We start from the raw sequence: 15,445 nt of genomic DNA, 5'->3' as shown, positions 1-15,445 counted from the left end.
AAGTTTTTGAATTTGAAGGATTTTGAAATTATATTTTCATTACTTTCTAAAATTATATTTTATTTTACATTTATCTGTTTTTCTTTTTTTAAAACAATGATCATGCATCAATTAACATGCTTACATAACATTACGTACGTATAAAAATTATTACTTTTACTTACAATTTATTCCAATATTTTTAATTCCTTTTTTATAAAAATAAAACTATTTCTTTATTCATTCTACTTTTTTCTTTAAATTGTATCTCCTATTTTTTTATTATTCTTTATTAATTTTTTAATCTTTTCTTTCTCCACCTTTTAACTCCTGTTTCTTTCCTTTTATATTTTTTCTATAACAAGCAAATAAAGAATAATAATTATGAGAAACAATGTTTCAATTATTAGATATTTACTAGAAAAAAGTACAACTGTACTATACCTCATTTTTTTTCTATCACGTTTGAATGTAGGTACGGTTGAGATCTTCGCTCTAACAGGAGCTTTGCGTTCTTGCTTTCGTCTTTCCATTTTATTATATTTTTTCATGGATAACATATAATCAGGAACATTACATCCAGACTCTCGCATAATAGTCGCTATACTAAAATATAAAAAATTATTTGTACTTATATTTTTAATATACTTTAATATACTATGTATTTTGGTATTATATTTTAAAACCTTTACCTTCTCAAATTTGTAGTATCTTGTTCAGTAAAAAAGGTAATTGCTTTTCCTCTATGTCCAGCTCTACCAGTACGACCTATTTAAAACAGGATGTGTTAAGAGTTTGGAGTTTTTGTGATATGTAATCTGTTTATTAAATTTCGAAATACATACCGATTCTATGAACATAAGAAATGGCAGATGGTGGAAAATCGTAATTTATAACAAGATTTACACCTTTAAAATCAATACCTCTTGCCATTAATTCTGTACATATTAAAACCCATATTTTTCCTTCTCTAAAGCAACGTACAACACTATCTCTCTAAAAAAAAGAGAAATGTGTTTGATAGTATTTGATTAATAAGTTATCATATATGTAAAATATACCTGCATTTGTGTTCTATCAGCGTGAATAACGTCCACGTTGACTCCGTCATAGATAAGTTCGTTAAATAACTCTTGTGCTCTTTCCTTACTTTGTACGAATATCAACACAGGGGGCAATACTCCCTTTATTAAAAGCAATAATTTATTAAAATAGATTTGATATATTAATATGTATATCAATAAATAAACGTAGTACCTTTTGAATAATATTTCTTAGTGCCATGAGTTTTCCTCTTTCTGTGCTAACAAATAACAATTCTTGTTCTACTAAGTTCGTTGCGGCATTCCTATTAAAAAATATAATATCAGTAATTATTTGTTAAAAAAAACAAATTTTTATATATATAAAGAAAGAAAATCAAACCTGTGTCCAACAGTAATTGTTATAAGACCTTTTAGATTATGTCTACACCATTTAGACACTACAGAAGTATTAGTTGCACTAAACATTCCTTTATGTAAATTTTCATTTGTACATGACTTTAAAATTGTTTCCAATTGGTTTCTGAAGCATCTTGTTCCATCTTCAAAAAGTTTATCTACTTCATCCACAATTAGCCACTCCACACTACATAATTTTTAATACCTTATGCATTATATATAATTTTAATAAGATTAAAATATAGTAAAATATTTAAATTATATTATGTTACTTTATTTTTATTACTTGCTAAAAGAAATAGCTGGTGGATCCTGAGTCAACAAATATATTATTCTTTTTGGTGTAGTGACTAATATATCTGCAACAAATGAAAATACATTTACACATTAAATTATTTTGTTCATAATTTTCTTTACAATTTATACTAACCAAACTTCTGTGAACTCTTTGGTCCATATTTGTTTAATGCTTGATTTATTTTACTTATGATATGAACTCTAAAATCATATCCTTCACTAAGACGCAAGCATTCTCTATATGTTTGTTTTGCTAATTCCCTTGTTGGACTTAATATAACGGCTCTGAATCCTTTTCGTTTTGGTCCACCTAGGTGATGAATTATGGGTACCAGAAATGCAGCTGTTTTTCCAGATCCAGTTGGAGCACACGCTAATATTTGTCTGCCCTAATTCAGTGACAAGATCAATGTTTTACTTTTGGCTAAAACACTGGTGCAGATAAAATTTCAATAATAAATGTGACAATCTTACTTGTAACATGGCAGGTATAGCTTGCATTTGAATTGGAGTGGGACATTCATAACCACAATTTATAATATTGTTTATTAATTTGCTAGATACATCATAAGTTGATAACTCACTAAATTCTGTGATAGGTTTAGGTATACGATTGCCCGTAACACTTATGCGATGTTGATTACGGAGTTGGTTGATCTAAAAAAAAAAAATATAATATATTAAAGCAAAATCCTTTATATTAATATATAATATATTATACATAATATGTAATATATTAATTACAATAATTTTATATTAATAAAACATTGAGAACCTTTTCTTTTTCTAACTTTAATCGTTTCTCCTCAGTGAAAGGTACTTTACACCTTTTATTCTGACTTTTAGACACAGGCATTCCCTCGAGCAATATCGGCTCATTAATATTATCAGTTTCTTTTTCGATGTCATTATGTTTTCTTTTTCCACATAACGTTGAATGATTTATACTGTTAAAGACTTCAATAACTCGTTTTTTATCATTAAGCTCATTCTCAGGTTGCCTATTGACAAGCTGTACGAAATAAAATGGTTATGCCATTAAAATTTGTTTAAGATAGTTAAAATTTTAGTTAAAAAAAGAAAAAAACAATACCTGAAATCTTTCCGCATCAACTTGAAAACGTTTTTTATCGAATTTTACGCCGGTAGACAGCTTTCGAAAAAGTTCATACGCATCCATTTTTCTTGATTGTAGCGACTTGTGCTTCCTTAAGTACGAAATTTGAACACTGACAAACACAAACCGCACGTGGTTATGCGCCTACCGTCGAAATCCCAGCATGCGAAACACCGTTAAGATGGGTTGTGACTGTTCAGCCTAGCGGTTAATTACAAGTGTTCTGGAGTTTTTAGAGGTCGCTGCCATCAAGCCCTACTGACGAATCTAGGCAGCGACTCTGAGATAAAACGCACAATTTTTTCACCTACCCAAATCCTTTGTTCCATTATCATCAGCAACCCCTCATTGATTGTATCTAAACACCAATTTGATCATATTTGTAGAATCACGATCGTACATAAACTCCTCATTATTCAAAAAGATCAGATTCGATAATATGAGAAACGTGAGTAAATATTTATAGCAGTGTCCATAACAATGAGATCATATCCTATGATTAATCAATGTCAATGATACGACACATGACACGAGTTTTGAATCTGAACTATTAACGTCGGTATGTATGTAAAACAGGTTGTCGACAGAACAACGACTCCATCTACTGCTATCCACATGCGTACATACTTATTCCTGCCTATTGGCTAAATCGTAAACAACAGTCAAAGTCAAGTTAATGTTTTCATAAGCATGGAAAAAGAATGGATAAATGATCAATGAAATTTTTGTTCTTAAAAGTTTATCGCGATATACTATCATCGATACATTGATATCCATGGACTGTACGAATAAACTGGAGATGCATATCCACTTTTTATTTATTTAAATAACGTTAAATATATTCAACAATCGTCTTCTAATGTTCGCGTTACGATTGGATAGAATGTTTATTAAAAAATACAAAGTTACAGTAAGTACGTGAAATGTAATGAATCTTCATAAACAAATTTGTTAAATAAATCAATCTTTAAGAGACATGTTACAATAAAGGAAATTGTTACATTACATTGCGTTTGCAAATTATATATGCATGTATTGAAATAAATAAATTTTCAGTGATGTATTGTTATTTATTTATTTACGTGCTATTGTACAGATGATGATATATCAGAAGATTGGTATATGTAAACAAATAAATAATCAAATTAATACGGTATAATTTTATATACATGCGTATACATATTCGAGCATGCAGTCCCAAACTTTAATTTACTTTTGATATTTTATTCCATTTTTGTTTTTGAATCATACTAGCAAACTATCATTTAATTACCTTGTTCACATCTTTAAGTAATAAACAGAATGTTATCTTTATAATATTAATGATATTGATATATTGCCATTAATAATATTGTCTTTATCAATGTGAAATCTTTATTAATATGAAAATTCATTTCATTTGTTCTCTTCAGCATCCTAATTTCCTTTTAATAAGTTTTCTTCGAATAGCAGCTGTTTCCTTTGAGTATACATTTACTGTTACTTCTAGCAGATGTATTTAAAAAGTTAAAAATATGGAGGGTCATTCGTATGTTTCATGTATCAAGATTAATGGAGTTCCTATTTTACCACCAATGGTATGCACATCAATTATATCATGTTATACATAATTTTTATTTTAAATTAATTTTGCAATAAAATCTATCTTTTTCAGATAACTAAAGATATTAAACAAGAAATATCCATTTACAGAGAAAGTGCGATAAACATAGAAAAGAAATTGTACATTTCACGTATTGGTAAACAATGTAATGATACAGGAGAAGTTGCAGGAGAATTAAAGGATACAAAATCTAGAAAAGGTGTTCATGGTTCAAGAGAGAATTCAAGAGAGACTACTTTTGAATACAAAGATAATAATTATAATGAAACTAATGTTACAGATACAAATGATGTTCCAATGGAAACTTTCAAAAAGCTTTCTAACGAAAATTTAGAGAAATCTTTGCAGTCTAGCAAAGATTCAAACTTGAGATATAAGCCTAAAAATCAGTTAAATTTAACTACCGATACCGTTTCAAGATCAAAATCAAGTCTCAATACTGATCATTTGAATGAAGCAGCTTCAATAAAATCTAGTACAGAAACGATATCAGGTATTTGGAAACCAGAAGTGCCTAAGACATTAAATGTTATTCCATTGACACTGAATAATGTTACCTACAATGGAAATGAAGATTTTCCAGAGAGTAATTTAGATAATACAAGAAACACTCCTAAACTAGTACGTCAAGGTTCCTATGTGTTAGAAACTCCAAGTCCAATATTATTGGCACACATGCAAATGGAGTTAGCTAATTCAACTTATGTTCCATGTTCAGAATATGTTCCAACATCGTGCGGAAATGCAAATCGACGAAAAGAATGGACTGTCGCGCAAGCTAAAATTGAATGGGAGTATGAAACTAAAAGCAAAGAATCTGGTCCTACAAGAAACTCTAATTCCAATGTTGATCATAAAATGTGCAAATCCATTTCCGCGCAAGCAAAATCTGAATCTTCCATTGTACTATGTCCGTCGACAAAATCTGTCGATTGTATTCAAACAATGTTAGCTAAAGAGCATATTGATAATAGCGATATACAAGTTAATCAAGATAAAAAACATGTTGCGAATAATAATAATGGGAACGAACAAAGACTACAATCATGGAATAAATATAACAGTTCCTGCACTTTTGATCCAGTATGTAAACTCGGTTGTTCTTTAGAAGATCTAAACGAGCAAAACAACATCTCTACGACTAATAATTTAATGGCAAAACTTTCGAGAGATACAGATATACAAAACTCTATTTCCAAATTAAAGTCTACTGCCGCGTCTGATAAACTTTTAACAGTTTACAAAAAGGTACAGGAAATACATAAGAAGCAAATGGCTGAATTAATGTTTCGCCAACACAGAGAGCAAACATTACTTCAAAAAGAATTTGAAAATCAACAGTTTCTTTTGTTAACTGAGATCAAAAAGTCCTTTCCAGAAATTTCAGTTTCTTTGCTTTCTGAGAATACTCTGTCTCCTGTTTTCAATGAAATTACTACTCATCACGATAAGTTTTTTGAGAATAACAATGAAAACAATGTGCAAAATGTTACAGGATTGAAAAATAACTTAGAGCAAGAGAATGGAATTGAGCATTCACAAGATAATATAAAAATAGCTTCATGTCCGTTGAATTATATTTATCCTGAAATGAATTATGATAATATTCCTTGTTCTACTAGATATTCACGTACGGCTCAGTCAGTGGAAACTGAACTATCGTCTGATGTTAATAATTCTGTGAAGAACATAAAAAGAAGAGATACTGAGATGCAATTAAATGACGTAGAAAATTATAAAGAAAGATTATTGAAAAAAAGTGAAACAAATAAACGTTCAAACGTTAGTCGAGAATTATTTCCTTTGGATAGTAAAACTACGCATGTACCAATCCCTGATAGAACAATATATGAGACTAAACATGTAGGCGTTACATACATATTCTGTATTTAGATTTTCATTTGAAGAGTGATGAAAATTACGAAATTATTCTTGTGTTACAGATTAAAGCAGCAAATGTAATAAACGCATACGCAAGAGGCTATTTAGTTCGTAGAATGATGCGAACTGAACGTGTGATTGCTTTAAAAAACACATATAAAGAAGCTTTGCATTGCATGCTTAAACTTCACGTTGATGCACCTCTTAATCGTTCAGAATTTAATTTCTTACATCGGCTTCAATTACAGGTAATGTCTCGGTAGGCAAGTATATTTAAGCATTTAACAAAAAAGTATTATTTAATATAATCCCTTTTATAATATTATTAAAGAATTTATTATCTTCCACCGTCGTAGAATTTGAAGAAAAAAATTTTCCCTTTTCATTTATATTATTCGACGGTGATCAAACCAAAAAATTAGATGACGAGCAAACATTAATTTTATCGTTATTTTAATAAGTTATAAAACATTTTGAAAACAAAAGATATTCATCAGAATTTTATAATTTTCAAAAGTGCGACGCAGCCTCTATGAATATAGTGGAGTTGTTCGCCCAAAATCCCCAGAAAAGAATGCAAGTAATAGCGCAAGATCGTGAAATTAAACAATCTCGCATAGAACGTCCAACATCAGCAAGATCTTATTCGTTTGCAACTCAGCGGACTTTAGCCAGGAAAAAACTAAAGGAGTATGACTCTGCATAATAAAATTTACTGTTTTTTTTCTTTTTTTTTGCAGAAATTTTTATGAATTCTTTGTAATGTAGAAAGTTATGTTATTGAAAAATAAATTGTCTCATTATTTGCTATTACACACTTGTGTTAAATGAATTTGCTTTATCAGTAAACGTAATTAGTACATAGTATGTACATTTTACGTTGTAGAAATAATTTTTATCTTCAACATATAGATATTCTTCAGATTCAAGCTTTCTTTTATAACAAATAGAGGTTCTGAAATAATCATATTTTTATATTAGCATCCTACGCTGTTGCTCAAACTGCCAGCCAACAATAATACATAAGTTTTCAATTATTTATTGTTTTTCTGCTGGTAGGATGGAAGAATATCAACCAACTTCGTTTGTTCGTTCATGTTCATCTAGATCTAGATGTCAAACTTGGACTTCAGATATTAAGGACAGGCTCATTTCCTCAAATATTTTATGTAAGTTATTTCCATTTCTGAGTGAATATTCACTTAGATTTGTATTTTCGTTGCAATCTCAGTTCAATGCTCAGCTTGTTGCTACAATTGACACGATTGCTTCATCAATAATTTGTGATTTGCAGGTCAGACCATTAAAAGGAGTACCAGCGCAGGGACTGTGCGAAAACCATGGCGGTAAAATAATACAACAGTGCCTTCTATTATTGATTTAATATATGTACATTGCGTTAAAAATATGTAAACCAATTCCACGTTGTGCCTGAATTTTTTAATAAATTTGTTTTATATAAGACTGACTTTCGTATTCGCATAGATTGTTTATGCGGTAAACATTATGAGTTTAACGAAACAGGCAGTTTGTGTCTGATTTTAAATATAAAATTAAAATTTACGAACGTGCAAGAAGGAGAACGCATTGGTAAATCGATAATAGAAGTACGCGTGATAATATTTTACAGAAAATTTGAGTCATTCAACTGCTGGTGCGCGCACGTATACGCAGGCGCGTGCGCACACGTACAGCCGCTCTATGACGGGCGAATACAGATCAGTGTGCAATAACCAGGAGAATATTTTGGCTTATTTTGTGACAGTTTCACATGGAAAATTAAATCGTAGCAGCTTGTTTTCAGAATAATTATGCTTGCAGCAATTGTGATTGAGTACTAACGAGAGAACCATGTGTGACAATGTGAATAACAATCCGTTCGCTGGGTTGTTTTCAACTATCAACGATGCCGTGTCATTCTCCTCTCAGAGTCAGGCAATTATCAACGAAAGTAACAGAATTAGTTACGTTACGCAACTTGAGGACGAGAACGTTGACAATGCTGTGGGGGCGAAAAATTTTCAAAGTTCCAAAGACTCGGGAATCGACGATCAGGTTAATCGTCTTCTCAGCGATGTGCTTGGAATAACGTTACACAGATCAGAAGCAAACGTGCACCAAAAACAGAGATTGGTTTTCGTCAATGTCGACACAGTCGAGCAGGCAATTTTCGAACGGTTAATGTCATCTGACCTCGAGTCTAAATTAATACCAACAGAAGATTCTCAGCAGATTTTCACCGATCCTCATACAACGGAGAAGCAAGTACTACCTTATCTGTTTGAGAGTTATTGTCGATTGCAACAGTATCAAAACGAGCCTGAATTGTCTGATGTCCTTTGTAAAATAAGTCAGGTTATATTGCAAAATGCAAGCGTTGCGCTACAGGAGTCAGAATTGTTTGAAGAGCAAGAGGTACATCAATGTTTAGTAACTCGTGCTTTACAAAACTGAAAATATCAAAAGACTAAGCCAACTGATGTCATTCAATTCCTTTTTTGTTTTTCGCAGATTCACAAGCAGTTTATTACGTTGTGTATAGATGAAACTGGGCCCAAGCTAGAATTTATACTATTTGTGAACGGTATTGTGTCAGAATTACAAAATGAAAATGAAAAGAATGCAACAGATGCAATAGCTGCATCTTTCAATCCTATTCTTGATATTATTTACAAAGAAGCGGCACAAAGTAATCTTGTTCTTTTTCGTCAATATTGGTTTACTATATTAAATCTTTTTTCCTCGATAGAGCCCTTAGCCAAATTAGTTATTGATCATAGTACTCCTAGAAACAATCAAGGCCGGGCATACGCAGATACATTATTAGGTGCGCTTTTCAGCTTGAGCTGTTTACCAAAAACAATAGAAGAGCCATTCTATTTTTTTGAGAAACCACTGCAACAGGCAAGTACCGTGGAAAAAATAAAAAAAATAAAAAAGAGATAAATTACATGTAGTACAATGTTTATATATATTCCGTATCATAGACTTCAGCTACTGTTGAAGGAAACATTTGGACAGCCTTAGATGCATTAAATGAGTCATTGCAAAAGGTCTTTCACTTATTGTTAAAGTGTTCAAAGGAGGTTCGTCATTTAACATTACAATGGATAGGCAATTGTCTTCATTCTAATGCAAATAGAGGAAAAATTTGGAATGCTCAGAACGATGTTAGTTTCAGTTCAATGTTGTGTGTTTCTGATGGTTTTATGTTGAATTTAGGAAATATGCTATTGCGTCTTTGTCAACCATTTTGCATTAAACAAAACGATTCCAAAGTGCCTAAAATTGATCCAACATACTGCGCTGTAGATGTGAGTTTACAAAAAAAAGATGGCTTATAATTAAGATCATTGGGTTTGATTTTTAACAATATTCTACTTTATAAAAATATTAATTGTTTAGATTAATGATCAAGATGAATGTGCAAATCCAAGTATACATTTAAAAGGGATGTCCTCGGAAACTTGTTTGATACCAATGTCAGAAGGTGGTGCAAGACCTGTTGCAAAAGCATTTGGATTTACTACTGAATGCTTCTTTTTAACTCATAGAGCGTTAGACCTTGGATATAGAGTAGTGTTAGACAAACTTTTAAGGTTTGGCTCTCAAATTTTTCTGTCCTATTCAATTAATATTTCTAATAAAAAAGTTAATAATTAAAATAATTATATTTTGAACTTTAGAACAAACCAGGATTTAGTAAGAATACAAAGAGTGTATCAAGATGCACAGAATGGTGGCAGATCTGAAGTATTTGAAATAATAACGCAACGCATGGAAGAAGAAATGACCAAGTATATATTTGTGATTCTTAAGAATAAAAGAAAAATATTTCGTTTTCCATCACATAAAATATTTGTGTCGTATGGTTTATTACGTACAATTTATATTTTGAATTTCACAGGTATCTGTCTCTAAGAGCAAGCCTTTTAGTACCAGATATGTTGAAACTCTTAGCAAAATTTCATGCAACAACAGCATTTTGGTTAGTACAAGTATACTTGAATGATGTAAAGATCGGAGAAAATGCAGAAAATGATTACATTCCAAAGGAATGTAAAGAAGTGACGTTTCCTTTGCCAGAAACTGTTCCAGATACTCTGAGGTATTTTTTAAATATTTAACTTTGTTTTTTTCGACTATATTAATAACTGCAATTGAAATTTAACAATAACTTTATTTTACTACATAGATGCATTCCTGAATTTGTAGTAGAAAATACTATTAGATTTTTGTATTTATTACGCCGTTTAAATCCAAATGTTTTTGAAGAACAAGGGCCATCTTTCTTGACACCTGTGCTGACGGAGGTGAGCTAATAAAAATACATTAAAAAAGTAAAAATATGTGAAATTTAGTAAAATAATTGTCTATACGACGCCAGATCATAGTATTAATGGAGTCTCAACAACGTTTATATAATCCTCATTTACGTGCTCGTTTGGCGGAAGGCTTAGAGGCTCTTTTACCTACAAGCGATGAAACTATGAACCCTGTAACACCAAGCTTAGGAACATTCCATAGAGAACAATTATTTATTACACATCCATATAGGCAATATGTATGTAATATGGTTCCTAAACTAAGAATATTTCTTTTTTCTCGTGGAATATAACTTTATTTTATCATGCGTTATACATTTAGATTGTTCCGAATTTACTTAAAGTGTTTGTGAGCATTGAAATGACTGGGCAAAGTGTGCAATTTGAACAAAAGTTTAATTATCGGAGACCAATGTATGTTGTCATGGAGTATTTGTGGAAATTACCAGAACATCGTAATAATTTCATGTAAGCAAAGAACAAAAATAATATATTTTCTCAGTTTTAACGCTTATACTATTTATATATACCATTTATGTTTTATAATGACAGTACAATTTATATTAACGATGATGTTATATAACAATAATTTCGTCGGAATAATTCTATAATTTAATATTTATTTATACAGTTCTTTGGCAGAAGAGGCAGAAGCCAATATGGAAGCAGCTCAACCTCCATTATTTTTGCGTTTTATAAATCTTTTAATGAATGATGCAGTTTTCCTATTAGATGAAGCACTCTCAAGTATGGCTCAATTAAAACAACTGATTCAAGCAAGGTATTCAATTTGAGTATTAAGTACGTAATTAATTGAGTATTAAGTATGTAATTCTAGTTTACAAGCTTTTATAGATTTTATATTTAATAAATAAACTTAATGAAATATAATTTCAATCAAAAGGGAGAGTGGAGAATGGAACCTGTTACCACAACATGAACGTGATCAACAGGCTCATTATCTCTTACATCTTGGAATGATTGCTCGATTTGACAATATATTGGGCAGAAAAACTATATACACATTAAAAATGTTAACTACAGAAATAAAATCTATCTTTTGTCATCCAACAATGGTGGATCGTATTGCTTCAATGCTTAATTATTTGTTACTCCAATTGGTTGGGCCAAATAAAAAAAATTTGAAGGTAACGATTAAAATTTAATTATTAAATATTTTTATCTAAACCCTACAATAAATTTAATTTATCATTTAAATTTTAGGTTAGTGGTCAGAAAGAATATGCGTTCAATCCAGCAAATTTAGTATTAAATATATGCGAAATTTATATAAATCTTAGTCAAAATGAATCTTTTACGCTTGCTGTTTCACAAGACGGTCGTTCATACAGTCCAGAACTTTTCAAATTGGCTGATAATGTTCTTGGTATGTATTATATTACTATCGTTAGAGTATACAGTAACACACTTAGTATATCATTTTTATAAAATGAAATTTCAGTTCGTATTGGTGGCGTGGGTATATTAGGCGATTTAGATCAATTTGCAAAAAATGTCGAGGCAGCTGCAAGTCATAAGAAGGAGGAAGACGAAATTTTAATCGATGCTCCCGATGAATTTCTTGATCCAATTATGTCTACTTTGATGACAGATCCTGTTGTTCTCCCATCATCAAGGATAACTATAGATCGTCAAACCATTGCAAGGTTAATATTTCTTTGCTATTACGATTATTTTTTACAATTTTTAAAATACAGTGTATTTGATTCTGTATTTCTATTATTAATCCTGTTTAGGCACTTATTAAGCGATCAGACCGATCCGTTCAACCGATCTCCTCTTACCATGGACATGGTAAAATCAAATGTTGAACTTCAGCGTAGGGTACAAGAATGGATACAACAAAAAAAGCAGGAGAAAACGAGGAGTTGCCATTGATTACCAAAGAATGAAACATAATCAGTAAATTACAAAGTATAATTTTCACGTCTAATATTTTTCAAATGTTTTAATGAAAATTTAATTTTCATGATTTCAGGTAATGAATATGAGAAAATATGATTAATGAACAAACCTGATGTTTTACGTTATTTGATTTAAATTTCGTTGTTTCATAACTTACAGAGAAGTATATATTTTTCTATATGAATCCTCGTAGATATGTACAGATACAAATTGTGTGCTGTAATTATCATCATCCTGTCAGATTTTTAATATTGCATTTCATGCAAATTGTCTCGTAACAGCGTACATAACAATATAAGCATAGAGTTAAACGTTGTTGTTATATAATATTACGCGTTATTAAATTTCTTTCGTTCAGTTTGAACGCAGTAAATATTATCGATGAATTTGGAATAAAGTTAACTTCTGTCATTCGAATGAACTTATATATATTGTGTAATAGTATCATGTTTTATTGATATACATGATTAACGTTAATTTTTTAACAGAGTACTAATAAAAAATTAGTACTGGTAAAACTTTGATTCTCTATTACGTGGTTGTTAAAATTTTTCAAGTGTCACAATATTTATAAGCATTATATTGTTTACAGAATAGTGACAAGTTCATTAAAATCAGTAACATACCACAGTGATTGTTGTTTGACATTCTCTCTGATTACATTTCCACCGTATCCTGCGTATCGAGAAAATATTAAATATTAAAACAAACTAAGAATTAAGGTGATTAAAAGATATACCTATGAACAAATCTGCTACTGAAGTAGTTTCTAAATCTGTCACTCCATCACCAATATGAACAACAGTCTTTATTCCTTTTTCATTTTTGAGATGTTCAATTACTTTTGCTTTACCACCATTTGCCGCGGTAGGTTGATCTTCGTCAAAGCCTGCATATTCCCCTGCAAATGATTATTTCATAAAATATCTAGGTATGTTATATCAAATTGTTAAAAACACCGGTATAAATAAACAGCAACCTGTGTAATAGAATTTAAGTCTGTTCGCGAAAACATTTTCTAATGGAATGTCAAGAAACGCAGCAACCGGTGCAATTAAAGAACGAAATCCGCCCGATATCAAAAACACCTGCTTTCCACGAGTTTGTAGAGCTGTCGTCAAAGTCCTGAAATTTCCGCAATGTTCAATTGTAATGATTTCTTGCCAACTTAAAAATTATTTCTTACTTGATTCCGGGCGAGAGTTTCAACGGGCGGGAAGCCAGGAATTGCTCTATCTGTGTAAAGCTTGGTTTTATAATGTTCAACCTTTCCGTCAAAGACTGTCGAAACGTCAGATCTCCCTGCATTGCCCGATTTGTTCTGAAAGTCATTTTCAACGATGTACATACGTACGCATACACGTAGATGTTTTTGTTTATGTCAAAGCGATCATCGGCAAATAATGGGAGGAGATGCTTTTCAAAGTTGAAAGTATAGAAGTTTAAGAAAGGTATAGTAACTCACAGGGCAAGTACGTCGTTTTCTTTTTTACAAAATTTTGCAAGTTCATCAATTCCTTCTTCTTGTATCACAGTCGAATCGACGTCGAAAGTGATGGCATCCGCATTCTTCCATATCAATTGTAATCTATCTAAATTGGCCATTTATTCCGTACAACTCGGTAAATAGTTCACCATAAATTACAAAATTTCACCGTCACTGCGTATCAAACTATATTAATAATCAGAACTTGTCTTTTTCTAAAAGTTATGCCATTAAACAAAGATATCTATGTACATGTAAGTTATACGTACACGCGTGTGTGTAATTACTTATTGTACATACGTACTTGTGTCGTTGGTCAATTTTGATTATTGATAACTGATAGCAAATATATACGAAGTTTATTACGATATTTATTTACAAAATTCTTTATTTGCAAAATAATACATTATTTGGAATATGTGTGTATGTATTTTTAGAAAATTACGAATGGCTTTCAAAGTTAAACGTCATTTATCTTATCGAATTACAATATTACCACAGAATAATTATTACGTTACGAAAATTCTTGTGAAAGAAGAAATAATATCGCGTTATATAAATCATTATATAATGAAATAGATAATGACTGTTTAAGAATTGAACGTTTTTTATTCAATTACGAGATAATAATAAGAAACCACAGGAACAGCAGGAAAAATATTCTATTATTTCTTTTGCGTTCAAACAGATACAATATACAGTATTACATAATCATTCCAAGTACGAGGACGTACGAAACAATGTGCCCACAGAATACTGTGTGGAGTGTTCCTTCGATTATATTTACGTTTTGAATTCGGATTTCGAAAACGTGACGAGAAATTCAACATTATTTGAGTGTACATTTTGATCTAATGAATAAAATTTGTAAATTTGTATCATAGACGAAGTATATGGTTAGATCTAACATGTAATGTATTTTTTTGGCCTAAGTTCGTGGGGTCTTGGGACCCCATTACCATTTTTGTATCGCATCTTGTACCGATTTAGCCAGGTTTTGCACCGCAACGCTACTAGTAATGGGAATTAGAATCAAAAGATATTGACAGTGTAGCCACACCTGGCCCGAGAATTATTTATTGAATTCACACATGAGATATATGCATATCATAGATTGTATTTCGCACGTATGGTGGAAGACACAGACAAAACATACTTCGTCAGTGGTGGAAGACGTTGCCATCTACGGATGGTTAAAACTGTTTTATTTCGCTCCAGTAGATGGCAGAATATCCTTCGTCCAAATAGCGGTGCGCGTACTTTTCGAATGAGCGGAACAGCAAAGAAGATACATCGATAGCAAGAAAAGATTGAAGAAAACATGTTGAACATCGATAGAAAAAAATAAAAGAAAATAATACGTGAAATAAATTATGATTCATACAATTA

At 31.0% G+C, this 15,445-nt stretch overlaps 4 protein-coding genes across 12 annotated transcripts; 2 read left to right on the top strand and 2 right to left on the bottom strand.

Annotated features, from left to right (window-relative positions):
• Window positions 1-264: 264 nt before the first annotated feature.
• On the bottom strand, window positions 265-3,000 carry LOC122537805 (probable ATP-dependent RNA helicase DDX52). Its single transcript, XM_043671394.1, has 12 exons — window positions 2,812-3,000; window positions 2,494-2,730; window positions 2,193-2,375; window positions 1,852-2,107; window positions 1,708-1,780; window positions 1,405-1,608; window positions 1,237-1,327; window positions 1,041-1,163; window positions 825-975; window positions 672-747; window positions 424-585; window positions 265-334 (listed from the first exon to the last, which is right to left on the bottom strand). Exons 1-12 carry the CDS (start codon window positions 2,896-2,898, stop codon window positions 280-282), a joined length of 1,698 nt encoding a protein of 565 aa, XP_043527329.1. The 5' UTR covers window positions 2,899-3,000; the 3' UTR covers window positions 265-279.
• Window positions 3,001-3,381: 381 nt separating this feature from the next.
• On the top strand, window positions 3,382-7,778 carry LOC122537801. Of its 6 annotated transcripts, XM_043671387.1 has the most exons (8): window positions 3,382-3,745; window positions 4,325-4,412; window positions 4,490-4,637; window positions 4,719-6,301; window positions 6,382-6,567; window positions 6,837-7,009; window positions 7,379-7,488; window positions 7,614-7,778. In XM_043671387.1, exons 2-8 carry the CDS (start codon window positions 4,350-4,352, stop codon window positions 7,667-7,669), a joined length of 2,319 nt encoding a protein of 772 aa, XP_043527322.1. In that variant the 5' UTR covers window positions 3,382-3,745; window positions 4,325-4,349; the 3' UTR covers window positions 7,670-7,778. The 6 variants fall into 6 exon arrangements, 5 of the variants coding, with proteins under 5 accessions (XP_043527322.1, XP_043527320.1, XP_043527319.1 ...); XM_043671385.1 differs by having other exon boundaries at window positions 4,328-4,412; window positions 4,490-6,301; XM_043671384.1 differs by having other exon boundaries at window positions 4,490-6,301.
• Window positions 7,779-7,994: 216 nt separating this feature from the next.
• LOC122537800 (ubiquitin conjugation factor E4 A) lies at window positions 7,995-12,680 on the top strand. Of its 3 annotated transcripts, none has more exons than XM_043671381.1 (15): window positions 7,995-8,734; window positions 8,831-9,223; window positions 9,307-9,633; window positions 9,725-9,918; window positions 10,006-10,116; window positions 10,227-10,427; window positions 10,515-10,632; window positions 10,707-10,883; window positions 10,967-11,112; window positions 11,276-11,425; window positions 11,549-11,792; window positions 11,869-12,031; window positions 12,107-12,311; window positions 12,402-12,567; window positions 12,644-12,680. In XM_043671381.1, the coding sequence occupies exons 1-14, from the start codon at window positions 8,171-8,173 to the stop codon at window positions 12,541-12,543; spliced, it is 3,135 nt and encodes a 1,044-aa protein (XP_043527316.1). In that variant the 5' UTR covers window positions 7,995-8,170; the 3' UTR covers window positions 12,544-12,567; window positions 12,644-12,680. The 3 variants fall into 3 exon arrangements, with proteins under 3 accessions (XP_043527316.1, XP_043527317.1, XP_043527315.1); XM_043671382.1 differs by having other exon boundaries at window positions 12,402-12,579; XM_043671380.1 differs by having other exon boundaries at window positions 12,402-12,656.
• LOC122537807 (phosphoserine phosphatase) lies at window positions 12,206-14,346 on the bottom strand. 2 transcript variants are annotated; one of them, XM_043671402.1, is made up of 6 exons: window positions 14,036-14,345; window positions 13,757-13,891; window positions 13,550-13,695; window positions 13,310-13,471; window positions 13,197-13,245; window positions 12,206-12,286 (listed from the first exon to the last, which is right to left on the bottom strand). In XM_043671402.1, exons 1-6 carry the CDS (start codon window positions 14,173-14,175, stop codon window positions 12,277-12,279), a joined length of 642 nt encoding a protein of 213 aa, XP_043527337.1. In that variant the 5' UTR covers window positions 14,176-14,345; the 3' UTR covers window positions 12,206-12,276. The 2 variants fall into 2 exon arrangements, with proteins under 2 accessions (XP_043527337.1, XP_043527336.1); XM_043671401.1 differs by lacking the exon at window positions 12,206-12,286 and adding an exon at window positions 12,715-12,804 and having other exon boundaries at window positions 14,036-14,346.
• Window positions 14,347-15,445: the final 1,099 nt, after the last annotated feature.

Source organism: Frieseomelitta varia, unplaced genomic scaffold (genome assembly GCF_011392965.1).
Source record: "Frieseomelitta varia isolate USP_RPSP 00005682 unplaced genomic scaffold, Fvar_1.2 scaffold_932, whole genome shotgun sequence".
Lineage (NCBI taxonomy): Eukaryota > Metazoa > Arthropoda > Insecta > Hymenoptera > Apidae > Frieseomelitta > Frieseomelitta varia.
This window is presented reverse-complemented; position numbering and strand designations above follow the sequence as displayed.